Here is a 26,258-nt window from a genome sequence, read left to right on the forward strand (position 1 = left end):
ATTGATTAGGAGAGGCAGATATTGGATGGGAATGCAGAGAGTAGGTGCTCCGTAAACTCTTCTTAAAGTGTGAAGCAAAGTGTCTGCAAGTAGAGGCACTTCCATCCCAAAGTGCATTGGAACTCAGTCATGTACTTCACTATAAAATTATCACACTGATATTTGAAACGCTGTTCCCCATAGAGAATACATGTTGGCTCAACATACCTTCATTTTGCCAAAGCAGTGACTATTACTATAAACCAGTGGTTCCCAAACTGGGGTTCATGAACCCCTAGGGGTTCACGAAATGTTACAGGGGGTTCTCGGGAAAAAATTCCCTAATGGCAGACAGAACTGTCCCCAGGGACCTCAGGCAGCCCGGGGCCAGCAGCCCGGAGCCCCTGAACTTCCAAGAGCTAAGCAGATCAAAGCAAGCATATCTATCACACTGAGGAGATTTAAACTTCAAGACACCTTATAAGAAAAGGAAAGGGAGGTGGATATTTTTTGCTCTTTTTAAAATGAAATAGGCAGCTAGTGTTGTTTTTAAAATTATTATGAAGAACAAGTTTAAGCTTTGTTGTAACATGCGTTGTTTGCCTGGACTGCTCAAGACCTGAATGCTTGTGTAGGAGGAACTCTTTGAGTTGACTTCTTAAATACCTTCCTGCTGTTTCACATCTGATACTCCTTGATGAAACATAGGAGCCTTGTCTTATAACAGGCTTATTCAAAGTGATACAAGCTACGAAAGTGAGATCTTGGAAGAGCGTTGCCGTTTTCATAATGTAATAAAAATAGTGTAATGATAAATAATAATTAATAATAAATAGTATGTAATAAGCATGTCATAAAAACAAATTGTGTATTTCCAAGATCACTGCTTTTATAATTTATACTCAGGTAAAGGAAAAAATCCCTGGAAATATTCATTTTTAGGAGGGGGTTCACGAGCCTTGACATTTTCGTGAAAGGGGTTCACAGGTTGTTAAAGTTTGGGAACCACTGCCATAAACTGAACCTGAAGGTACAAAGTAGGGAAAAGAAATTACTAGAGTTGAAATTTAAGAAAGAGGCTAAGGCCTGGGTCTACACTGGGGGGGGAATCAATCATACTGAAGTCGACATACTTGGATCGACTTACCGTGGTGTCTTCACTATGGTGAGTTGACTGCTGCCACTCCCTCGTTGACTCTGCCTGCCCCTCTCGCTGAGCTGGAGTACAGGAGTCAACTGGAGAGTGCTCGAGGATCGATTTATCATGTCTAGACTAGATGCGATAAATCGATTCCCCAATGGATCGATCACTGCCCACCGATCCGGCTGGTAGTGAAGACATACCCTAAGATTAACCTCTTCTAAAAGTGATATAGGTAGTCAGCACTTTATTTCAAATATCTGTATGACCTCTTCAACTCAATACTCCTTTGTTGCAGATGTGAACAAATGAGGCATCCAAGATGAGCACTAGAGGGAGAGGCGCTATAAGAGAATAGGCTAGAAACAGTGGGAAAGGTGAGGACGTGGAATCTATGATCACTATGTAGTATACTTGTAAAAACATGATTTCAAATAACCATACTTAATCTAGATTAATTCATAGCTACCAAATGCATCAGTTATCTACCACAAGAGATGTCACTACCTGGTCAAGAAGGGGTTAAAGATTTAAGGGGTAGGGAGAAGCAGGTTAGTTAGTTTTGAGGTGCAAGGGCAAACTCTTACAGAAGCTTGCTTGCACTTTTACTTAAACAGCATTGGGTCAGGTCAAATAAGCTATTTTAGAACCTAATGGCCTTGCCATTTTCCATAAAACTCCTAGGTATAGAATAGCTGCCAGTCTGATTTTTGGCAAGCAACTAAATTTTCCCTTTATTAGGATTCCTTTCTTTTGTGTGTCTACAAGTGAATTTAACTTTATTTTAAAAGGTAACGGAGCCACCAAGTTATGAAAATGCCTAAACTCAACTGCTTGATCCTCCTGAAGTTGTTGTGTTCCCTCTGATGTTTATTACTCTTATTTTCTACATCTGCTCTAAAACTAGATTGTAAGCTCTTTGGGGCAGGACCTTTTGGTTTGTTCTGCAAACTTGTGGGACCTATAAACCTGTTCTACACAAACACTCTTCAAATAGCACAATACTAAAGCGCTGTTTGCTATATTCATTAGAACTGCATATGTATTATGTGATCATACAATGAGATGCCATTGTTAACAAAATGGAGCCTTATGCAATTGTAGTGAAACCCATAACGTTGAAGTTCATCTTTTATACACACTATTGTTCCTTACACACTGATGTCTGTTGTCAATAAACTATTTTCTGAACTAGCAGCAGTCTTCAACGGGTACTTTTTGAACAGCCATTAAAAGGAATTAGTCCTACAGTGATTTCATCTATATGTTACCACCAGTAACCATGGAGAAACTGATCTGTACACTCCTGCTTCGATTTTCATCTGAAATGAGTGATTCTCCCCCCCCCCTACTTACTTCAGCACAGGCTTCACCACCTGAGTAACTTGTAAACTGCCTTACCTTCTCTCTCTCATCCTTTGCCTGCCTCCCCTCCAGTAATAAGTGTTTTCTAAAGGGCCAATCAGATAAAAATTACTATATTGTAAGTTTTTATAACTATATTGTACTGATAACGCTTTAAAAAGAGAAACCAAGTAATTAACCGTGAACTTGGCAAAGTCATTGTCACAGGGTTACTAATGTTTCTATTTTGTAGTGAGCTTGGCGTTAGCTTTTTTTCAGGGTATTCTATTGAATTATATTGGGGAAAAGGTAGTTCTCAGTGAAAGTAGTTGAAGCCCAGAGTTTCATATATGTGGTATGAAATAAAAAGCCTTGAGAGACTTTAGTCATCCTCTTAAATGTTAATATGGGTTCCAGACTAGAATGGCAGACTTTTAAAGATGTAAAAGGGTAAAAGTTGTGAGTCTGCATACAGCTATTTTAAAATTGTACAGTGTGCCAATTAAGCACCTATTTCCTTGATCAATGCCAGTGATTAGCAGAGACTAAGATTTAATCTTCCTAACATATTCCAATCCTCCGAAGTTTTGTCTTCAAGACTGGATCAAATCTTATTCATTCCTTCAGAGATGCAGAATGGGACTCAGCTAATATTTCACTTTTTGAGAAATGGAAAATACTTACATAGAAGGAAGAGGCCTGTTTTGTCCTTAATGTTAGATCTTGCCTAGGAGCCAAACCTGCTGCTGGGTGCTTCCGGAGTGCAGCGTGGTCCACGGTGCCAGGACAGGCGGGAAGCCTGCCTCTGCACCCTGGCTGCATTGCTGACTGGGAGCTGCCGGAGGTAAGGCCGAGCCCCAATCCCCTGCTCCAGCCCTGAGCCCCCCCAAACCCAGAGCACCCTCCTGGACCCCAAACCCCTCATCCATGGCCCCAGCTCAGAGCCCCCTATCACACCCTGAACCCCTCATTCCTGGCACAACCCCAGAGCCCCTCCCACACCCCAAACACCTCATCCACAGCTCCGTTGGGTCGCAGGTATCAACAATTTTCTTCAATTTGGGCCCCAGGAAAAAAGTTTGAAAACCACTGTTCTAGGAGATGTGACTACTAAAAGAACTTGGACATGTATAGAAAGGAATCTTTTAATGTACAAATACAGTGTGAATGGAGTATTGTATAGGAGCAGACTATTACTCTGTCAGGGGTAAGTTTTGCATTATGAGGAAAGTAGGTGGTTATACAAAATATAGTCTTGCATCTGCTGCTCTAATTACTGTAAACATAGGTGCAGCAAATTTAACACTGTAGATTCATGCCATGATAAATGGCATACTTCATCCAATTTTTCTTTGAAATACAGGTAATCTTGGTATTTCCTTTGTGTGTACAGCATCTTACATGTTTTGTATAGCACTTTTCTGAGTTACTGGACAGTGCTGCTGTGGTGTGCTTATACTAAAGCTGTGTTTTTTGTTTTTTTAAACCATGTCCCAATTTTTGTGTTAGGATTCTAGATATCCCCATAACTACATTCTGTGTCTAATGTTTATAATACTTAAAAGGTAACATTTTTGGTGTAAGTTCTTATCTCATCGCTACATACTTATTTCTTAGAATACCTTTTCAGACCTGTTTTAGGATATGTATAAAAGAGAGAAAATGATCTATTGTGAATAAGGATGTAAATGCCTTTGCAGATTTCATGGCACAGATAAATCCACATCCTAAGCTAAAGCTAGTATGTCTTCATTCTAAGCAATCATAAGGCAAGTAATATAGTGCAGTTGATTTTACCTGGAACATTTGAGAACTCTTGGCAAATCTGACTTTAATTTGTTTTTAAACAGAATTTTTAAAGGTGCTTACAAAAGATTAATTTAAAACAACCTAAAAACATAAGAAAAATAAGTCTTTTTCCTTTGGATAAAAGAGAGAAATCAAGTTATCCAGACTGAAAAAAGACGGATAGTACATCACATATTTGAGAACATACAAATCATAGGAAGTGTCTGATTCACCACTGCATTCTTTCATGTTTACATAGAATAGTCAATGGTGTTATACTGGCATAAGACTATAGTGTAACAGTGTTGAAGCAGATACAATCTTTCAATATGTATTTAGAGGGAAACATGTCAAAAGAAGTATAAAATTAATGAGCAATCCCAGTTTGCTTGAGACTACAACTATAAGTGTGTGTGTCTGTCTGTCTGTCTTTATTTTGTGGGAGAGAGGAAAAGTCTGAATAGCCTCCAGGATAGGGTGACCAGACAGCCAGCAAGTGCGAAAAATCAGGATGGGGTGGGAGGTAATAGGAGCCTATATAAGAAATTAGACCCAAAAATCAGGACTGTCCCTATAAAATCGGGACATCTGGTCACCCTACTCCAAGACCTCTTCAGAAAACTAGTACAAAAAGAATAATTTACACCCCTAAAAAGTTAAAAATGATAAATACATAAAACCACCTGGAATTTAAGCCAAACCTTTGCAAATCTAAGTCTTCTGCTTTTTAAAAAACTATGCCAGTTTTAATAGACTAAATCAAAATCTAAGGCCACTTTACCTTCCAGGAGTTTTGTAGTTAGGAAGAAAATATGTTTTTTTTCCCCTCCATCTGCAACTGATCTCAATTTTGTGGGTTGTTTTTGCATTGATCCTTCAATTTCTCTACAAAATAGGGAGAAGTCTCCCAGTTCCAAGTGTGACAACTTATATACCTGTCTGCTCCCTCCAACCCTTTTTCCATACAATTATGTCAGTGAAATATTTATTTGCAAATACTGTGCGCAAACTCATTTAAAGGCAATAAATCCACACTAAGTAGAAATTCTATTTCTGCTGGTGGCCTGGCATCCTCCAATAACTCTAATTACATTTCACCAGCTCAGTCAAACTAGCAGGTTTTTACTGCTGTAGCTTCTAAGTGTTGACAATTTACTATATTTATATATAAAAACCATCCCAATAATTAAAGATGCAGGCCACATGCACAAGTCTCAAAATATTACAGTTTGGGTCTCTCTTCTTTTTTTAACATGTTCATAAGCATTCTTGGCCTCCAGCATTTATGCCACTATCTTCACCACACTGTCAGCAGAATGAGTTCTAAATAATGTAGTGATCTTAATATTACTTATTTTTGTTTCCGTTCTTTTTGGTTATCTTGTTTCTGTTCTGATGTGACCAGTCTCTTAGGTATTATCAAAACCCTGCCATTACTACTGCAATGAAGAGCATACTGGCTTGGATTAACAGGTCTGCCCTGGTCATCCCTTAACCTACTAAAAATTACATAATAAAGGTCATTTAGTTTTTGCTTCATAAGGCTAATTGATTTATTGCACTGAGATTTCTGCTTCTTAAGGCTTTCTTTTTGGGCTTGAAGCTTACACACATCATCTTCCAAGTTCAGGATCACATCTAGTTTACGTTTGCGGCAGTTCTGAGCAGCAACCTTGTTTTTTCCTCTTCGCCTTATGTCACGTATAAGTGATATTTGAGTATCTGTCAGATAGAACTTCGATAACATGTTGTTGAACACATCAATAGGCATGCTCACAATTTCATCTACAGAAAATGGAATTCTCAAGGCTTTCACATGGCATTCATCATGGCTAAGATTATCTGTGAGGCACCTGCCCTTTACTTTGTTTGATTTCCCAGATGATGAAGAATGATTCTCAGAAGTGGATACTAATTCATTTGGCAGCTGATTGTAAGTGTGGTTATGAAGAATATGTTGAAGTATGGATTCCCTACAATAGTCTGAATCGCTTTGATAGTCCATATGGCAGTGTTTACTATGCTCTGGGTAACGACCCCCTACAGCTCCTAAGCCATTGTGGGAAATATATTCTATATCGCTACTGTATCCAATGGCACCTTCATTGCAGCTTGGAACAGATGATGAATCAGAATTGTTTGAAGAGGTTGTGCTCTGGCTTGAATTTAAAGAAAGTCCAGAATCTGAGTCAGGTTCTTCAAAAAGCTGAGAGACTTCTATAGGATCAAAACCTTCTTCCAATGCTAATGCCATTAGATTTATCTCATCAAATATGTTCTCATCAAGGTCTGAAAGAAGATCCTGGTTTGTTAGGTTCCTAATGTCAATAGATGGAAATAACCCCAAATTAGTCCCATTAAGTAATGATTCGGGGTTTGTGATGCTAGAATTTAACTGCAGAAATGACTCTTGTCTCTGTACACTCCTTATTTCTGGATTTACCCTAGTGCTGTGGTTTGATCTCAGTAACATAGCTTCGTGGAGGCTAACGTCATGGCTAATAGCCTGGGTCAAATTTACAGTGTAGTGAGAGGATGATGAATTCATGCCTCTACTACTAGCAACAGGTTGAGAATCTCCCAGTGAAATCTCCTAAAAGGAAATGGGAAAAAATACACAGAATCAGCAACTTTTCTAATTAAATACTTCTAAATTCCTTACCTATACATACACACACTTTTTTTCTTCTTTTTTCTTTCAGTATTCTCCCTACTATTAGAATCCACCGTAGCACTAAACTTTTCTATTACCTGGTCTGGAAGAACTATTTCCTACTTACACATAGGGTCTATCTAGTCTACGACTGTAGAATTTCCCACAGCCTTCAACCCTTAACACAGAATTGTCCTCTAAAATTTAAGAGATTAAAAACAAATGTTTTTAGCCCTCATCATTGTGAAACTAACCATTTAAAAACATGAGCAGAGTCCAACCACTACAGTGCTGTCTTCCCAAATCTGCCGACAGCTTGAAACAAGCTATGCGAGTTATGAACTGCCACATTCAGCATAATGGCTTGACAAATTGTCCTGTTTAGTTTTAAGATGTCAACATTAGCTATTTTACTGATCATTCTGGAAGACCTATCCAGTCAATGTGCTTCTCTCTCACTCTCAGGGTATGTCCTCACTGCAGAGATAACTCAGGTGATTAGTACCCATATAGCCTAGCCCACGCAAGAGCAGCCACACTGCAAAGCTTTAGTCAAATTACTGTGTCCTTATTGGTTCTGCACTCACTCATGTGTGTTGCTAGGACTTCTGGGGACATGTCCCATAGTTCTTTGTGCTTTACCAAGCTGAGCTACTCTGAGTCTTTCCCAGTGAATGGTGGGAGAACATGTCTGCCATTCTGGGCAGCTGGGGGGAGTTGTGAGAAGGCACTGAAGGACTACCACCATTCTAGTGGTTTAGCCTGAGTCCTCCCTGCAAAATGGGCAGGGGGCCAGCCTGAGTGAAAGCATCACTTGGACTTTAGCCTATACCGAAGGATGGACAGCTAGCCCGGTTTGAAAGCACCATCACACTCGGGTCAGATATTTGTGTGTGTGGATTGGAAAGGTGTTAGGGGCAACACCTGAGTAACAGTATGGGTTAACTGTACAGTAAAGACACACCTTTAAACTGCCTTCCTTCTCATCCACTAAAACCACCAACTGTTCTCTCTCCTGCTGTCAAAAACTCCAGGTTACTATCTCCATCAACACCTTCAACATTTATATATAAAACTTCTAGCATTTCCAGCTAACGCAAAATAGGGGGAAGCAAGATTGTATTATTCATTATCATATTGAATTCATTATTATTTTATCTTTCAATATAAATGAAACTGCTGCATAACCTCCAATTTCCAAATGCTAGAGTGCCAAAGAATCCAGAGACCTTGTCATGGCATTTAGATCCACACTGTTGCAGAGTACACAGACCTCGGTTATATTTTGTAGCTCCTAACAGTACAAAATAATTACAACAGATTGTAATGTCAATTGTTGACTCAGTCTCTAGAACTCAACGTAGCTGCTCTGATTCTTATCAAGTCCAATGTTCAAAAAATAGTCTTAAGACTAACTAAAAGCTGGTCTTTTTTTTTTTTAATGAAGTAGTTTCAAGTATTATATGTGCCCCTGACAAAATCTGGCAAATGTCATTTTAAGCCACATTTTCTTACTTTTGGAAAGAAAAAAAAACTTGTTGTGCAAAAGACTAGGGCAAACAGAGGAAAGACCTCACTGCACACAAAATACTATCAAATGCACAAATTAAAAAAAAAATGAAGAAATATTTTCCCCCTTTAATCTCTGTTACGTACCAAATGTTAGTAACATTTATGGAAAGTTAGACACAAAACATACTTTGAAATATAAAGTAAGGTTTGAGAATTTAGATAAACTTTGATTCCTTTACAGCTTAGTTTATGTACAGTGCTTCATTGTGAATATATCACAGTACATAAAGATAACACTTTAGTAACATAGGATTTCTAAAGCATTAAAAATTAGCTGAGAAGTGGGGAGAGACCCGTTATCAAATAATGAGGTTTTAATATTTTGCAGACTTATGTAATCTGATATTCAGATTTATCTGTTTACATTCTGAAGCTATGCTTGTCCCAATATTTTGCATATTGTGAGGGCCTATTTCTGCTTTCAGTTATGCAACTGCAACCCCCTTTGCAAACAGTGGGATTTACAAACACATAACAGAGCAAAATTAGACCTACCGACCGGTCCAGTTACAGAACCAGGTCTGGAGCCAGAAGCTGGATTTGAAACAGAAAAGTATTATGAATAAACCAACGAGCATATAACATGTCATCTCTTCCAGAACAGAAAAATGTTAAGTTATGAAGTTCTGTCTAATGGTTATTTAGGGGGATGGTAGGAAGGATTTGTTTAAAGTCAGGTGACATATACTTGGCTCCATCATCTAGACGGAGCCAACGATGTTCTCCACCTCACCAACTGTGAAGTGTATGGCAAGGTGTCCACACAGTTAAAGCCTACATATTTTCACATCCAAATGGGCTTATCAGACTGTAGCTCATTAAGCAAATAATCTCAGATGCACTTGCACAAGTCAGATGTGTGTATACTTTTAGAAGAACAATATATATACCTAAAGTTCTCTACTACACTTACCTGTAGCTCAGGTGACAGAAGAAAGTCTTGCCATATTTCTTCTATGGAGTTATCACGTACTAGCCCTGCTGTAGACTGGGAGGTAGAGCTGGTGTTTTCAATTATGCTCTTAAAAGAAACACGGAAGTTTTTCAAGATCTGTTGTTGTTTTTTTAAACTGTTAGCAATTAAAAGGCCCATGGTTGCTAAACACAGAGTGTGAAAATACTGTCAACATTTGGTAATAAATTGGAAAAAGCATGAGTTTATCTATTTTACATAGATAAACTGCCTTGTTGAATATTATTGAGGGGCACTGGGAAGAACTGGAATTTTTAAACAGTTTTCAAATAATAAGTTATGTAATTTTACAGATTCAGGAAGCTGGTAAGTAATGACTATGCTAAAAGGTAATGACCAGACTAGCTTTTTACAACAGAGTTTTCAGATAAATTACTGAACTGACTTGGTGACATACTCTCTGCTTACTCTTTAATTAAATTAAATGGACTATCTCAATTATCCAACTATACCAGTTGTAATCCATTGCCTAATACAGCTTCGAGATTTTACATTTACCTCTAGTGCATTTTCTGTCTGTGATGACTGCAGCAGCAAATAGTCCTCCAAGAAGGGAAAGGAATTTATGGAATTTCTGTTGCTCTGTAGTGGAGGAAACAAAAACACTTTTAAAAGCACAATTCTTAGAGCCAAACAAGGGGTAAAGTAAGGGTTGCGGGGGAAGGGAGCACAGTCCCTTCTTTGCTAAAAACAGAGGGAGAGCTCCCTCTTCTCCCTTGCTCCTCCCACTCTGGTTTCAGTCCAGTCGGCTCTAACCATCAGACACAAATGAGTGCAAATCAGCTAATGCAGATTCAATGGTTTGTAATTTTGAGCAAGGGTCTGAAATATGCAAAAACCTAAGCAAATCTTGGCTTTCTATCGCATCTCCACCATCACGCAGATGCCACACTACTAGTCAGTAGCATCTTTAGGTTGAAGTTTTAAGTGGAACACTGTAATCCCATTAATTTAAGGTGTCCCTCAAGCCCCTGATGGGGCTGTCAGAAGTACAAAAGAGCACAGGTGCTCTCCTTAACTTCCTGCTGCTTTGGAACAGTGCAATATAGTGAGATGCGCTGGAGCGGTTGACCTTGCATAGAGCCTTCTTCTGGAAGAGGAAATGCTATGCTGTTAGGAGGGGCAGAATGATCCTACAACTAAAAGCATCACACCTGCCCCACAAACGGAGCGCTTGTGCTTTCCTCCTCGATGAAGCTGCACCCGCTATCCTGACAAACAGTAGAAACACGTTTGAAGCCTCTAAGTCCAGTAAAGGTTGAAAACAGATTGGGTAGTGACAGGCAGGGCTGCTGGCGAAATGACTGGAAATTAAATTCTCAGCTCTCATGTGGAAAAGAAGGAGCAATCCCTTTATTGCAGATTGCAAAGAAACATAGACCAAAAGTGCCTACTGGATTTTAAGTCCATGCTTTAGTGTAACTGTAAAATGTGGCAACCGTCCTTAGTGTAATTCCTCCCCTCCTTCAATATACAACAACGCTTGGATATTGGCAACCAAGTCATCCAAAATTTAATCCTCTAGGGACCAATCCTACTTAACACTGAATCCTGTGAGCATAAAGCACCATCTATATGAAATCAGCATAATTTAGCATCCTTGTCTCAAATATTTATGTGGCTAACTTTGAAAGCTTGGAGAGGGAAGGTCTGCTGTCTTCAGAACTAGAATGGACAGAATAAAATAAAAACTAATTTTAAGATGACTGATTTTGGAAGGATTAGAATGTTTCAAGGTGAAACCATATTTGTAAAGGGAGCTTAACTTTTGAGAAGGAGATTGGGAATGTCATATTTACAGAATATCATCCAGACATTGACTCTTTACTAATTTTTCTAATAGCACTCACAGAACGAATGATAAACCATTTACCCAGGGGTTGTATGGTTTTTTTGTATCATTACACTTACCTCAGTGCTAGAATCTGTATTTTCTCTCTCTTCCCCCTCAGGTTTATCCTTTTTTTCATTTTCTTCTTCATTCACCTGCTTTATCTTCTCCTCCCCCTCTTGCGATTCTGATTGTTCACTTCCTTTATGCGGATAATAGTAATCCAAAGCTTCCTGACCAGTTTCCAAGTCTACATCCTGAAGAGTCAGAAAAAGTATACTAATGCCAAAAGTAATCTTTAAAAAGACACCCCTGCTTAATTCAGCCATAGTATATAATTTCCAGTGAAACATATATATGATCATATATAAATGTCATAACATGACAAGCTGAGACTAGGACTAAAGTAGGACAGAATCCTGCATGTGTAATACACTAATGTATGCTCTATCTCCAGTTTTATATGGGGATACTGACCCTCCTTATGGTATACCTAGACATTCTTCTGCTTCACTCACCAGCAGGGGGTAGCTGAATTGTATAGAGCTGCAAACGATGACCCACAATTGCGTTGGACATAAAAGCAGACACTACCATAAGTTTTTAATATACAAACATGCTAAGCAGTGACACAGAACTTATATGAAATTGTGCTCATGGTGATATGGCAGGAAGAGGTTTGCAACTGCTATTACAGTAACTATTTTGTTTCTACGTAGGCAGTCAGGGAGGAGGGGGTCAGAATAGTTATTTTTGTAATTGTCTGCATATAACTTAAAACTCCATTGTAGGTGGATACATTGTGACTATATTCCAACTCAGTGCGTTATTGTGGAATGACATCCAGAAGACACTGAAAGCAAAAACTTTTCAATATTCTGAAATCAGAATAATGTTGTTTCTGGTGTTTGAGAAGAACGGGTAGCAGAAGCATACATACTGGAACTTTCAAACGAGAACTAAAAAGACAATGTCTACAATGGCTAACTCCATTCTCTAGAATGGAATGTTCTGCAACAGCAGAAAAGGTAGGTTCCAATTGAATACCAAGTGTTACCTTCTCTGTTCCAAAATCATGTTGGAGTACCATGAATTTAGGTTTAAGGCTTTGTTGATCCCCAGACATGAATTGTATACATTCTCCAGCTTGTATCAGTTTCTCTCCTATATAAAGCTTTTTCTGAACTTCAAAAAGTGTCTGTTTTTTTAAGTACAACTTGATACAAAACATAGACTCAAAATTATTTGAATTGTCAATAAAGCTAAAAACATAGAAAGGCAAAGTATTTTAAAATGTACTAAATGTTCTTGGGAAACAAAATAACTTAGGACCCTAATTTTATTATACCACTTTTTCAAAAGTCATAAGGGAACCCTTAATTTTAAATATAGTCTTTTCCAATGGTAAACAGGCATCAAGTGCATTAATCAATCCCTCTGATGCAAGTCTTTACCCAGTATATAACATACATATATATATATATATATATATACACACACACAATATATAATATACAATTCCCAGATACTAATAAGGAGACTCCAATATAACTGCAACTGAGAAAATAGTCAGATATGTGGAACTGATCAGAGAACTTGCTTGTTATGAACAAAGATCAGGAAACCATTTGTTTGCAAATTTTTTAAATATAATTTCCCCCCCTCTGTAGTAGAATGCCAGTGGAAGGCAGTTTAGGATGTGAGATTGTCAGTCTGCAATAACTAAAGTTGTGTTCCTGCACATGCTTACATGAGTTCAGTAGGGCTACATCTGTGCAAACAGTTATTCACCCACACAAGTGTTTGTACAATCAGAGATAAGTCTTTAATTCTAGAAAGAACTGGCCTATATTTGACAAAAATTAATATAATGCATTACTATCTCAATCAAAAACTGAGATATAAAGTCATGGATAAATAGGTATAAAAACCTGCAGCTGCTCCCCCTGGCTAGCAGGTGTACAGCATGCTGAAAGCAATACAGAGTGTTCAGCCCAGCATAAAAGAGCAAATCCACCCCTCAAAAGCAACCTTTCTGGATGACTGAGGAGTGGCATGAAGGAATCTTTAGCTTGCAGGATAACAGCCGCAATGTGGTGTCCCAAAGGGTAAGCATAAATAGAAAATTATGAATGGGGAGGCAACATAGACAGCATCCTCAGGATTCATAGCAGAAACGTAAAGGGTGCAACCTCATCCCACCTCTGGGGGACGGGGGGATTGGGCCGCAGCAGCTTTGTGAACAGTAATGGACCCGTGTTTGCAGTGTAGATAATGCAAAGCTTTTGAAATTGCATTAGCCTAAAATGGACATATGCAACAGCTGATAGCCTGCTATAAGCCTATTGTGTAGTTAGGCTAGCCTTTAACAGCTGTTCCATCATCAGGAAGACAACTCTTTTCTGATGCTTCAGAATGGTTAGTTCCTTTATAAGGGCAAAAACAGTGGTCAAATATTTCTACAATCTACAAAAGTCAGTGGTTTTCATGCCTTTACTGCCACCACCAATTCAAAGATAGCTTTCAGATCCTTTCCTATCACTTCAGGAGGCCAGGACCTGCATAGGCTTTAGCATTCACATTCAATGATATCAATGGGGTGAGGAAGTTCACACTTCTCAGAGCCGTTGTTTCAGATTGTCCGCAGACTCAGGAAGACAACTGTGCAGAAGTCATATTTGGAAGATTTTCTATATAACCATAAGGGCTAGAGCCATATCATATTGCCTCTATATAAATTCATGGTACGCCCAAATCTAGAATACTGCGCGCAGATGTGACCGCCCCATCTCATAAAAGATATATTGGAATTGGAAAAGATTCAGAAAAAGGCAACAAAAATGATTCAGGGTATGGAACATCTTCCACATGAGGAGAGATTAATAAGACTGGGACTTTTCAGCTTGGAAAAGAGACAACTAAGGGGGGATATGATTAAGGTCTATAAAATCATGACTGGTATGGAGAAAGTAAATAAGAAAGTGTTAGTTACTCCTTCTCATAACACAAGAACTAGGGGTCACCAAATGAAATTAATAGGCAGCAGGTTTAAAACAAACAAAAGGAAGTATTTCTTTACACTACTCACAGTCAACCTGTGGAACTCTTTGCCAGAGGATGTTGTGAAGGCCAAGACTATAACAGGGTTCAAAAAAGAACTAAAGTTCATGGAGGACAGGGCCATCAATGGCTATTAGCCAGGATGGGCAGAGATGCAAAACCTGAAGTGTCCTTAGCCTGTGTTTGCCAGAATCTGGGAATGGGTGACAGGGGATGGATCACTTGATCATTTCCTGTTCTGTTCATTCCCTCTGAAGCACCTGGCATTGGCCACTGTCAAAAGATAGGATACTTGACAAGATTAGTGGTTCTGATCCTATTTACCATTGTGGGCCACATATGCAGCTCTCTATGTATAATGTAGGCTGCATCCACACAATATATATACTATCTGTATGGCCCTGAGGATGTCACATGGTCCGCAGCTGTGTGCTGATTGGGCTGTAAGCGGCTTGCAGGCTGCGGGTTGAGAACCACTGGGCTAGATGGACCATTGGTCTGACCCAAAGTGGCCATTGTTATGTAGAGACTTACTCTAAAAAACAAAACAAACAAACAAACAAAAAAACCTTCAGATCTGCAGGTTCTGAAAATGCTGCAACATGTTGAACAGGCTGAGTGTTTGACACCTCTGGCTTAGTGCACTAAGCACAATGCTGAGAGCCAGGGAATCCCAAATTCTATTCTCACCTCTGACACTTGTTGATTTTAATTACACTAGAGAATAGAATTTGGGAGTAAATCTGGTTAGTGGATTAGGCATCAGCCTTGCATCTAGGAGGCCTGGGTTCTTAATCCTGGTTGTGGCACTTGCTTGGTGTGCAATCTAGGACAAATCACTTAACCTCTCAGCTTCAGTTTACCAATCTTTAACATTGAAGTAACAATATGGACTAAGCTCATAACTAATGTTTAAAGAGTGCAAAGTATTAAGACACAGATGGGAAAGAGGTCTCTAGTAGGAGCAGACAGCACAAACCAGCATTCGCTGCCATTCCACCCTTCATTGCTTCAGAGCATGCATTTCACAGTGAGTCAGACGTTCCAAACTTGACCCTCGATTATTTGTGGACATTGTTTTTATTGCTGGTTATTCACTTTCCATTATATTTAGTTTTAAGCCTGGACTGGAAATACTCACTCCATTGTTGTTGTTAATCTGTGTGTTGCTTTGCTATGGATTTTTTTGTGTCCCTTTTTCTTTGTAAAACTATAGATAACTTTATCAAAGATAAAAATAGATGTTAACAGATTTCTCAAGCTACAGCTTGCTCTTAAGCTAACATGCATTCTTTGTCCTGCTAAATTGGCAAGAAGTGTCACTGGTTGAACATTTTTGTGATTTTTTTTCACCAAGTTCTCTACACTTTAAACAAAGTCAAATGGCACTTTACACAAGTTTACACCACACAGTACAAGACAGACCTGTGCAAAAGAACTACAGATACTGGTTACACAACCAGCAGTGTCTATTTTACTATGTTTTGATTAAGTAATAAAAATATCTAGTTCTTATACAGCTGCTTGCTATCTGATTACTGCTGCTGCTATTTGTCTGTGTACTTTAAATAAAGCTACATATAATTAATTCTACAAATTGTTTGACATCTGCTTAATCTGGACTAAAAAGGAACATGTATCAAGTCAGTCCTCTACATTCATAATGAAACAAAACATCCTTTTTTTCCTCAGACACAGACATTTAAAGTCCTCTGAAAGGGACATTATCCTTTGAAATATAATCACAGTTTAAAAAGTTTGGAAGATAAAACCATAGCACTGGAAATATCAGGATTATGACACTCAGGCTGCCTTGGATTACATATTTTATGTAATGCCATGTCTAGGCATTTTATTAAGATTGCTAAAATTAATCAAGTTAGGGCTGGTCCACACTACCCGCCCAATTCGGCGGGTAGAGATCGATCTTCTGGGATCGATTTATCGCGTCTCATCTGGACGCGATAGATCGATCCCAGAAGCGCTCCCCCGTCGACTGCGGAACTCCTGCTCGCCGAGAGGAGGAAGCGCTGTTGACGGGGGAGCCTGCCTGCGCCGCGTGGACCCAAAGTAAGTAAATTTAGTTTGATATAGGAAACGTCGACTTCAGCTACGCTATTCTCGTAGCTGAAGTTGCGTTTCCTATATCGATCCCCCGCCCCAGTGTGGACCAGCCCTTAGTTATTTAGGTTAACTGAATATTACATCCCTGGCTTCAAATGCTGCACCCATCTAACATCTATTATTACTTCCAATATCTCAATCCCAAAAATTTACTCTGGGCTGCAAATAGGCACACGCTATTGAAGATACCCTTGTTGGCTTCAGAAGAGTCATGACAGTCTATTGGATCAAACAGACACGGGGGGGAGGAAGTATTTACACAGCACTGGGTCTACTATGTCAACCATCATGTTTACTTGAAAACACGCTGTTAAATGTGTGTATGCAATATATCACACACATTTATACATATGACTCCTCCTCCAGAATGCAAGTAGTGATGGACAGAATTAGAAGCAAAATACATAGCGCTATGGTATTTTTATTAACTTACTACAGATGTGGAAGCTACACAGATTCAGTTACTGTATAGTTCATAACTTGAAAAATCACTGACATCCCTTTAAAACATTCAAAAATTAGTCTTTTAAAGCATTTCTAGAAAATATTTAATAGACCCTTAGGTTTTCAGTCAAAGCGTTTGGCCTTGCATTGGCCCTCTACACCAGGAGTTAATTTCAGCCTGAAGGAAGAACTATTAGTAGAAAGGACGAAGTGATTTGTAAAATGGATTTTGTTCTGTGTTTGTGCAGTGCCTAGCCCAATAGGAGTCATGGGCCAGGAAGCCAGGTGCTACAGTAATACAAATACTAAATACTAAACTTGTGAACTGTATAACACAGCAGCTTGTTTGTTTATTTACTATTCTCTTCTAACCCACTGATGCATCCCTTCGAACTTTATTCCCTCCTGAGTTCTCTTCAGCCACTTCCTATCACCAAATCTACAATAGAAACTTTTGCCAGTATAGCAATGTCAGTTAGGGGGTTGATTTTTGACAACATTTCTATACTAACAAAAGCCCTCATGTAGTTGCAGTTATACCAGCATAAGAGTGCTTTTGCGACTATAGCCTATTTTGCTCGCCAAACTGGTTTAAGTTATACAGGCTTCTACATGCACTTTTTTGCCAGCATAAGGCTGTGTCTACATTTCTAGTGTAGACAGTTAACCCTCACTTTCCCACCTACAGCCCCATTGCCCTCCTCTCTCCAGCTCCACACTCCTTCTGTGTAGTCTTCTTCTCCCATTTCCTCAGTTTCCTCTCCTCCATCTTTCTCATCGATCTGCACTTTGACTTCCAGCCTGTTGACTCATCTAAGGCCATTCTCACTAGGTTCTCTGCCAAGTTCAGGGGCCTTTTCTCTAGCCTCATCCTGCTCAAGCTGTCTGCTGCCTTTGACTATCAGTTACTCCCTCCTCCTTGGGCTTTTGTAATTCTGTGCTTGACAGGATTCTCCTACTCTCTTCCCCTTGGTAGCTTCTCCTCTCTAATAGAGTCTCTCAGGGCTCCCTCCTCTTCTTCTTCTCCTACAACACCATACCCCTGAGCAACCTCATCCATTCTCATGGTGTTAATTAAAGTCTCTATGCTGACAACTCCCAAATCTACCTCTGTTCCCTATCCTCTCCCTCTCTGTTCAGTCCTATATCTGCAAGTGTCTCTAGACATCCAGGAAGAAATATAGTCCCTCCCTCAGGCTGACCATAGTGAACAAGGTACTTCTTTTCTCCTTCACCTGTCCTCCTCCCCAAAAATACCCATCTCACCACTCCCTTCTTTATCATGGTCAACAATGCCCCTGTTCTCACAGTTGGTAAATCACACAACCTTGGTGCTATATTTGACTCCTCTCTCTCCTTTTCCACTACTCCCATCCAAGCTGTCACTAAATCCTGCCAGTACTTCCTCTATAAGAAAAACATCCGTCCTTTCCTTACCATCCTTACTGCTAAAACACTGGTCATTTCTCATGTCGACTACTGAAGTCTCTTTCTTTTGATCTTTCACAATTAGCAGTGTATCCTCCCAAGTCTGTTACTTGCTGTAGAAAAGTCCTCTTCCCTGACCGGGTCACCTTCTCTTTGAATCACTGGTCCTGACTGCTGATCTGCTTCTACATCAAATGCAGACTTCTTTGACCTCACCTTTGCTCCTGTCTGCATTTCATTTCCTGCAATTCGCCCCCTAGCCTCTGCCTCCCTGGCATGCCTCAGCATGCCCCTGACTCTCTCCCATAAATGCCTCTTATGCACATCCTGCACCCACCCAGAGTGCCCTCCCACATGTTTGAGATTGCATTGCACACGTCAAGACACTTCTCAAGGTTTAGCCCTCCAATTCTGACCCACACTCTACTGATCTGGCCCTCTTGCTTCATGTGGCTCTTTCAAACCCTAGGCACATTGCAGCATGCTGTAAGACACACAATCAGAACACACCACCACTGAGTTTTGGGTCCGGCATTCGTCAATATTTTCATTCATGGCATGGAGAGCATGCTTATAAAATTTGCAGATGATACTAAGTTAACAGTGGGTTGCAAGCACTTTGGAGAACAGGATTAGAATTCAAAAGGACCTTGACAAACTGAAGAATTGGTCTGAATTCGACAAGATGAAATTCAATAAAGACAAATGCAAAGTACTTCACTCAGGAAGGAAAAATCAAATGCACAGCTACAAAATGGGGAATAACTGGCTAGGCCGTAGTTCTGCTGAAAAGGATCTAGGGGTTATAGTGGATCACAAATTGAATATGAGCCAACAATGTGATGCAGTTGTAAAACAGCTAATATTCTGAGGTGTATTAACAGGAGTGTCATATGTAAAACAGGAGAGGTAACTCCTGCTCCACTCAGCACAGGTGAAGTACTGTGTCCAATTCTGGGTGCCACACTTCAGGAAAGATGTGGACAAACTGGAGAGAGTCCAGAGGACAGCAATGAAAATGATAAAAGGTTCAGAAAAATCTGACCTATGAGGAAAGGTTAAAGAATGGTATATTAGTCTTGAGAAAGGAGGACTGGGGGTGGGGGGGTGGGGGAAGGGGGAGAGGGCGAAAACAGTCTTCAAATATGTTAATGGCAGCTATAAAGAAGATGACAATCAATTGTTCTCCATGTCCACTGAAGGTAGGACAAAAAGTAACGAGCTTAATCTGCAGCAAGGGAGATTTAAGTTAGATATTAGGAAAAATGTTCAAACTATAAGGGTAGTTAAACTCTGGAATAGGCTTGCAAGGGAGGTTGTGAAATCCCCATCATTGGAGGTTTTCAAGAACCGGCTGGACAAATACTTGTCAGGGATGGTCTAGGTTTACTTGGTCCTGCCTCAGTGCAGTGGGCTGGACTTGATGACCTCTCGCGGTCCCTTCCAGCCCTACATTTCTATGATCATATATTGTTACCAGCAATATGAATTTAAGAATTGCATTACAAAAACTAAATCTGCATTACTTCACTGAAACGACAACACTCATTGGAAAAAGCAATTATACTGTACAATTCAAATAGTTCTAATTCCATGTAAAGACTTTCAATAAGTTTAAAATTAGGGGTCAGGTTATATCCTTATAGAATCTTAGCTCCCTCAACTGCTCTTGCCTTAAAAAAAGATAGCAGAATTTATTGGGCACTATTAACAGGCCATATATAACGCCCTTAAAATAAGATCCCCAAACATGGACCTGTGGACAGTTATGAAAACAAACAATAACATTATTGAATTAGCTCTTGCTTCCCTGACTTTCATAATTTATAAACAATGTAATTAAATTAATAATTAAAGCAGGCATTTTCTAATTGTGTGTGTGAATTCAGTACTTGCACAAGGTACCAGACAAACACAGCCCTGGAAAATGGAGCTAAGCTACACAGCAAATCCAGCTTGGGTGGGGGACATAGCTTTCCCCAGCACTGGTAATGTGTCTCACTCCTGAGTTGGACAGAGTCCCTTACAGGAGTGAGTCAGGAGTTCAGCTTCAATGCTCACTCGGGTCTTGGGCATCTCTGCCAAGACTGCCAGCCAGGTGCTGATTAATGTCAGCTGTAATACTGGTTGCTGTGATGTTGACCACATAGGCAAGTAATACAGCCATCACAAGGCTCCATATCCCATTACCAGTCTTCTGACCCAAGCAGTCCCTACCTGTTTCTCTTGAATGAAAAGCAGCAAACCCCAATGCCTCTGAAAGGAAAGTTCTACTCCAATTCTTACATCCCACTCCTGCAAACACTTAGACGTGAGTACCTTATGTATGTACACACAGGGCCGGCTCTAGGCACCAGCAAAACAAGCTGGTGCTTGGGGCGGCACATTTTTAGGGGCGGCATGGCCGGCGCCAGAATGCCGCCCCTGCTGCCCCTAAAAATGTGCCCCGGCTGCCCTAGCTCACCTCCGCTGCTGCCGCCACTTGTGCGCCACGGCGCGCGAAACAGCTGATTCGCACGCCGCTGCTCCCCCTCCCTCCCAGGCTCTCAAACCTGTAAGGGAGGGGGAGATCCCGAGCAGCCGCGGCGCGGGAAACAGCTGATTCGCGCGCCGCTGCTCACCCTCCCTCCCAGGCTCTTAAGCCTGGGAGGGAGGGGGAGACTCTGAGTGGCCGCGGCGCGCGCGCCGCTTCTCCCCCTCCCTCCTAGGCTTGAGAGCCTGGGGGGAGGAGGCAGGGCTGGGGATTTGGGGAAGGGGCAGAGTTGAGGCGGGGCTGGGGGGTGGGGTAGGTAAAAAACGGGGGGGGGAGGGGGGTGGCCAAAATTGATTTTGCTTGGGGCGGCAAAAATCCTAGAGCCGGCCCTGTTTCCAATGATTTGGAAGCAACCAGAGACTTATTAAGTCAGCAGTTTATTCCATCATTGCTACAAGCCTGATGCAAGAACTTTGCATTTATTTTATGTATTTTATTCCTTTAACCAATTTAACTCTCACCTTTCTTTCTTTCTTTTTATAAATAAACCTTTAGATTTTAGATATTAAAGGATTGGCATCAGCGTAATTTTGGGGTAAGATCTGAGTTATATATTGACCTGCGTGTGTGGCTGGTCCTTTGGGATCAGAAGAACCTTTTATTTGATGAGATTGGTTTTAAAGAACCACTCATCTTTAAATCCAGTTTTTTTGGTGGTAATACAAGGACTGGAATGCCTAGGGAAACTGCTTTTCTGATTTCTTGTTAGCCAGTGTGGTGAAACAGAAGTTTACTTTTGTTGCTGGTTGGTATACCTTATGGGGGAAAAACCACCAGTTTTGGGGTGTATTTCTCAGCAGTTTGTCCTGAATTTGGTATTCTCAGTTGTGACCCATGAAGGCACGGTTACAATGCTGAGATCTTTACAACTCCATATTCACACCTTTTAAGGTGTTTTTAGAAAACGGGTCCCACTCATTCGCTATATAAAATTCTAGCACAACCCAAAATATTATATTCTTTTTCTACCCTTGTCTTGGTCCCTTTTCCAACATTGACTTTTCTCCCTCTCTGCATTCAAACTCCTCCTTACTTATTTCTTGAGCAAATTTTTCAGTAAGAATCCATGGGACATCAATTTATAATTTTTGCATTGCTACAATTTTAAGTCTTCTGTCTATATAATATAATCTTATGTGTGTGATCCAGGAAAAAAAGATGTACACGTTTAACTTTACTCATGTGAGTAGTATTGTGCAGTGAATAGCCTACTCACATAAATAATGTCACTTTTAACATGCTAAAGATAGTTCCATTAATTTTACAAGGCTATTAGTCATTTATTCCATTTTTTACTTTACAAGCCATATTTTTAAGAGTGCTAATATTTGATTGGATTGATTAGTAAGGCAACAAAACATTATTGTGAAGCCTATATTTTATTACAAAAATCCATTTAATGACAGTCTGGTTCCATCACAGTAAATACCAAGGCTACGCTGATCTCAGTTTGTTGTGTAACAATCTAATGCAGAAACACCTATACAGCTCTACTTGTTCTTAAAGACTGACAAGCTTTCATAATACTACGTCTTCTCTCACAGGACTAAAGAGAAAAACAGGTCAAACTGTATTGTAAATGATTGCATGCCCAGATAGGACACTGTACTTTTCATTAAAAAGCAACAGAGAGTCCTGTGGCACCTTTAAAACTAACAGATGTATTGGAGCATAAGCTTTCGTGGGAGAATGCCCACTTCATCGGATGCATGTAATGGAAATTTCCAGGGGCAGGTATAAATATGCTGGCAAGAATCAGTCTGGAGATAACGAGGTTAGTTCAATCAGGGAGGGTGATTCTCATTTCTCCAGACTGATTCTTGCCAGCATATTTATACCTGCCCCTGGAAATTTCCATTACATGCATCCGACGAAGTGGGCATTCAACCACGAAAGCTTACGCTCCAATACATCTGTTAGTCTTAAAGGTGCCACAGGACTCTCTGTTGCTTTTTACAGATCCAGACTAACACGGCTACCCCTCTGATACTTGTACTTTTCATTTACAGTGCCACAGCCACACTGTAATGTGGGCAGTGTAGACATACCCTAAGAGTGGGAAGCTGGCAATAGCACTGGATTACTTTTCATGAAAGGCAGAAGTAAAAACTATAAATTAGCTGAAGTGCTTTGTAATCCTATTTATTACTGCAGCCACATTTTTACAATACAGGTGGCCCTTTTTTAACAGTATGGAGATCATCTTTTGTAAAAAGGCCGAAACTTCCCTTCTGTCTTTCATCTTGTGCACAAGTTCTGGCCTTGAAAAGACAGCAGGAATTTCCCTAGAGAATGATTCAAAAACACATTAACAAAAGAGAAAATGACCATACATACTATTTTCAATATGTGAGAATTTCCCCCAAATCTGTCTGTTTGGGAAGGTAACTATCATAATAGAATAAATATAAAGAGAAAGGGTCTTCAATCTTATGAAAGAGTTTCAAATTACAATACATTTTGTGCCTGTTAATTTATTAGGAAGCTAGATAATTTGGTGGAGAAGACACTGGATTTTTCATTCTAGGAACCCATTTATGTTTCAACTCAAGAGTATTGAGATTTGGGATTCAGTTTACTAGTCTCTCTCTCAATCATTCTATACTTTAGGGAAGTAGGGCTCCAGAGAGGTCCAGAGCTAAATTAGCACAGAAAATGAATCATTCCTCCCTCCAGTACAGTGATCCCTTTAGGTTAGGGTGGAGAAACTAGTTCTGCAACTACCTACACAAATAATCTCAATACAGTACAGAATCATAACCAAGCTAATCCTTGTGCAAAATCCTAATATTAAGAAAAATTAAAAGAGGTTTTTTTACAATATAAGTATTGTTAATAATTAGATAGCATCAGTTGCAGCTGATCACTGAACTCAAGTTATTGAAAAAAATCTTAGCCCTCAGAGATTACAATCTAGTATGCAAAAGTATGGTCATCCAAGTATTATTTTACTTTAGATTTCAAAATATGTCAAATATGTTTGCACAACTCAATGTTATTCATCTATGTATCACTGCTTGCCACCACGGTATCAGATAGTGGGTTCACCACAAGTAATACTATATAGTGCAGTTCCAGTTTTGATGGATCATGGATAAATTACTTTTAAAAGTGTCCATGTGCACACATTAAGAAAATACTTACAGCTAAGGCCTTAATCCTGCAACCCTGATTTCAACAGAATTTAAAATGAGTAATGTTAAACACATAGTTAAATCTCTGCAGGATTGGGTCCTCGTGGATAGTCAAGTGTCCCTGCTTAGTTAATTGACAATTGTAGTCTGCTTGATGACCCAGTTGTTCACCTGCTTTTGTTAGATTATAACCTCTCCAGAGCCAAAATTACTTATTTATTTGGTCTACATTACTTATAATCAGTGTGTAGTTATGGTGCTAGAGTGAATAAAGTAGATAATGGAACCTTGTTATCTGTATAGACTTTTTTAGCACACACCCAAGATGAAATCATTTGGTTTTGGAGGTCTTTTTACAGACAGCAGAAAAGTCACCCTGTGTCCTCACTTCTTGAAGAAGCTCTGACAGTTTAAGAAGCTGACTCCTTTTCCTTCCCATTCCTCCTTTTGTTACAGGATACACAGTAATATGTTCAGATTAAACCTCTGTCTCCAAGGAGTGAGGGCAGCATTTGCAGCCTCCTCAGCTGGGGAATCATGAAAGAAAGAAGCATTTTGAGATCCAAGCTTCCTGGAAGTTCGGCGTGGGTGTGTCGGCCGCTCAACATTTAGGATTTGTTCCATTATAGGGACAGGTGCAAGTTGGGGCATTCAGATCCAAACCTGAACCTCCTTCTGCCACGCTTTGTTTTGTGGAAGGGGGCGGGGAGGCCAGCTGGTCCCAGCATTCCAGGCCCCTCCCCAGTAGTTCTGCAACACGATGTAACACCCAGTTATTTCATAACCAGAAAAGGGGAAAGTGTGAGGAGCATCTCGCCCTGGATGCATCCTCGAGGTAGGGTGGGGATGTGTGTCCCGCCTCCCCCCCCCCATGCTTGGGGTGTCCCCTTGGCATGCGAGACTCCTCCTCCTCTCTGATCTGCAGATACCCGCTTTCACCCGCAGAAGGTGCGCGAAGTGGAGGCAAGTCTTCTCCCCACCTCCCCGGCCCTATGGGTCCCCAAGCTATCTCCGGACTCCAGACCCCAGGCGGGGAGCGATGCTGTGTCCTCCCCTGCCCCTTACCTCTAGGGTAGGGCAGTCACTTCCCCCAGGGCTGGGCTCGGCTCCTGGGGCCGCTGCAACTCCTCCATCCCCTTCCTCCTGGGCCTGCTGCTGCAGGCTGCTCCCCCGGACCGAGCGGGGGTGGCCGGGGCCCTCCTGGGCACCGCTTTCGCTGGGGCCATCTCCGCCGGCGCCACTGACAGGCAAGGAGGGGAGCGCCCCATTCTCCTCGCCGGCCACGGCGTGCACCAGCCAGGCGTCCAGGCGGGTGCTGGGGATGTAAGGGCCCCCCAGCGCCCGCACCTCCCGGAGCAGCAGCAGCCGGTCCCAGTCCCGCTCTGGGCACTTAGGGTGCGGAGGGCTGCTCCCCGCCGCCCAGGCGGCGTCCGCGTGGGAAGTGTCCTGGGCCCGGCGCCGGAGGAGATCCAGGTCCAGCCGCAGCCCCGCCAGGCTGAGCAGGAGGGTGACCTGCAGCAGCAGCCCCTCCTCGGAGCAGCAGCGCCTAGTCAGGGGCTTCATCTCCGCTCGGGCAGCTCCCCAGCGACTCGCCAGCAGCCGGGCTCTGGCTCCCGCTGCCCGCGACGCGCCCCCAGGGGAGGCCGGGGCAGCACGTGTGTGTGTCTGTGCCGGGAAGGGAAAGAGAAACCAGACAAAGGAGCCAAGCGCGCTGCTGCCGCTCCGGCTCCCGCAGTGAGCCACGAAGCGACCGGCCCTTCCCTAGGGCGGCGAGTGCGAGGGGGCGGGCCGGGGGCACCCGCTGCTGGGGTGCTGCCACCCCCCACGCCCGCCGCCACCACCACAGGCAGCTGGGCTGGGCCACCTGCCCCTGGATCGCACCCTCCAGCCCTGGCCGCGGAGAGAGGCAGCCGGAGTGTGGGGTGGAGCCTCCCGGCTTCAGGCCGGGCCACAGCCCTTGGCGCCTGGGAGCATGTGCTCAGAAGGGGGGACGGGACTTGCCCCTCCCACCGCACAGCCAGCCCCGCAGCAGCGGCACGTGCATTAGACACTCAGTCATTCTGGCCCCCGCAGCGCGCTCCCAAGAGCCAGGCGGCCCTCGGCCGCTCCCAGTCATTTTCCAGGCCGGACTCCACGGCTTCGCGGGGGAGGATATTCCGCAGTCGGACGCTTTGTTGTTCTCCTGTCACTTTAACTCTGCCTTGCTGGCACGGCTCCAGGAGCAAGTTAGCCACTGGGGCTGGGTGAGGCTCTG

At 41.6% G+C, this 26,258-nt stretch overlaps 1 protein-coding gene across 1 annotated transcript; it reads right to left on the reverse strand.

Moving 5' to 3' along the window:
- Positions 1-3,638: 3,638 nt before the first annotated feature.
- Positions 3,639-25,567, reverse strand: NFE2L3 (nuclear factor, erythroid 2 like 3). Its single transcript, XM_024223129.3, has 5 exons — positions 25,070-25,567; positions 11,362-11,538; positions 9,949-10,032; positions 9,391-9,498; positions 3,639-6,845 (listed from the first exon to the last, which is right to left on the reverse strand). The coding sequence occupies exons 1-5, from the start codon at positions 25,565-25,567 to the stop codon at positions 5,604-5,606; spliced, it is 2,109 nt and encodes a 702-aa protein (XP_024078897.2). The 3' UTR covers positions 3,639-5,603.
- Between the last annotated feature and the right edge of the window lie 691 nt (positions 25,568-26,258).

This window comes from Terrapene carolina, unplaced genomic scaffold (assembly GCF_002925995.2).
Source record: "Terrapene carolina triunguis isolate 2854851 unplaced genomic scaffold, T_m_triunguis-2.0 Scaffold84, whole genome shotgun sequence".
Lineage (NCBI taxonomy): Eukaryota > Metazoa > Chordata > Testudines > Emydidae > Terrapene > Terrapene triunguis.

Coding starts and splice junctions, on each gene's coding strand:
- NFE2L3 (XM_024223129.3), bottom strand. CDS start 25,567: ATGAAGCCCCTGACTAGGCGCTGCTGCTCCGAGGAGGGGCTGCTGCTG. Junction 10,033..11,361: donor ATACAGATTCTAGCACTGAG/GTAAGTGTAATG, acceptor CCTCCACTACAG/AGCAACAGAAATTCCATAAA. Junction 6,846..9,390: donor TTCTGTCACCTGAGCTACAG/GTAAGTGTAGTA, acceptor ATTTCCTTTTAG/GAGATTTCACTGGGAGATTC.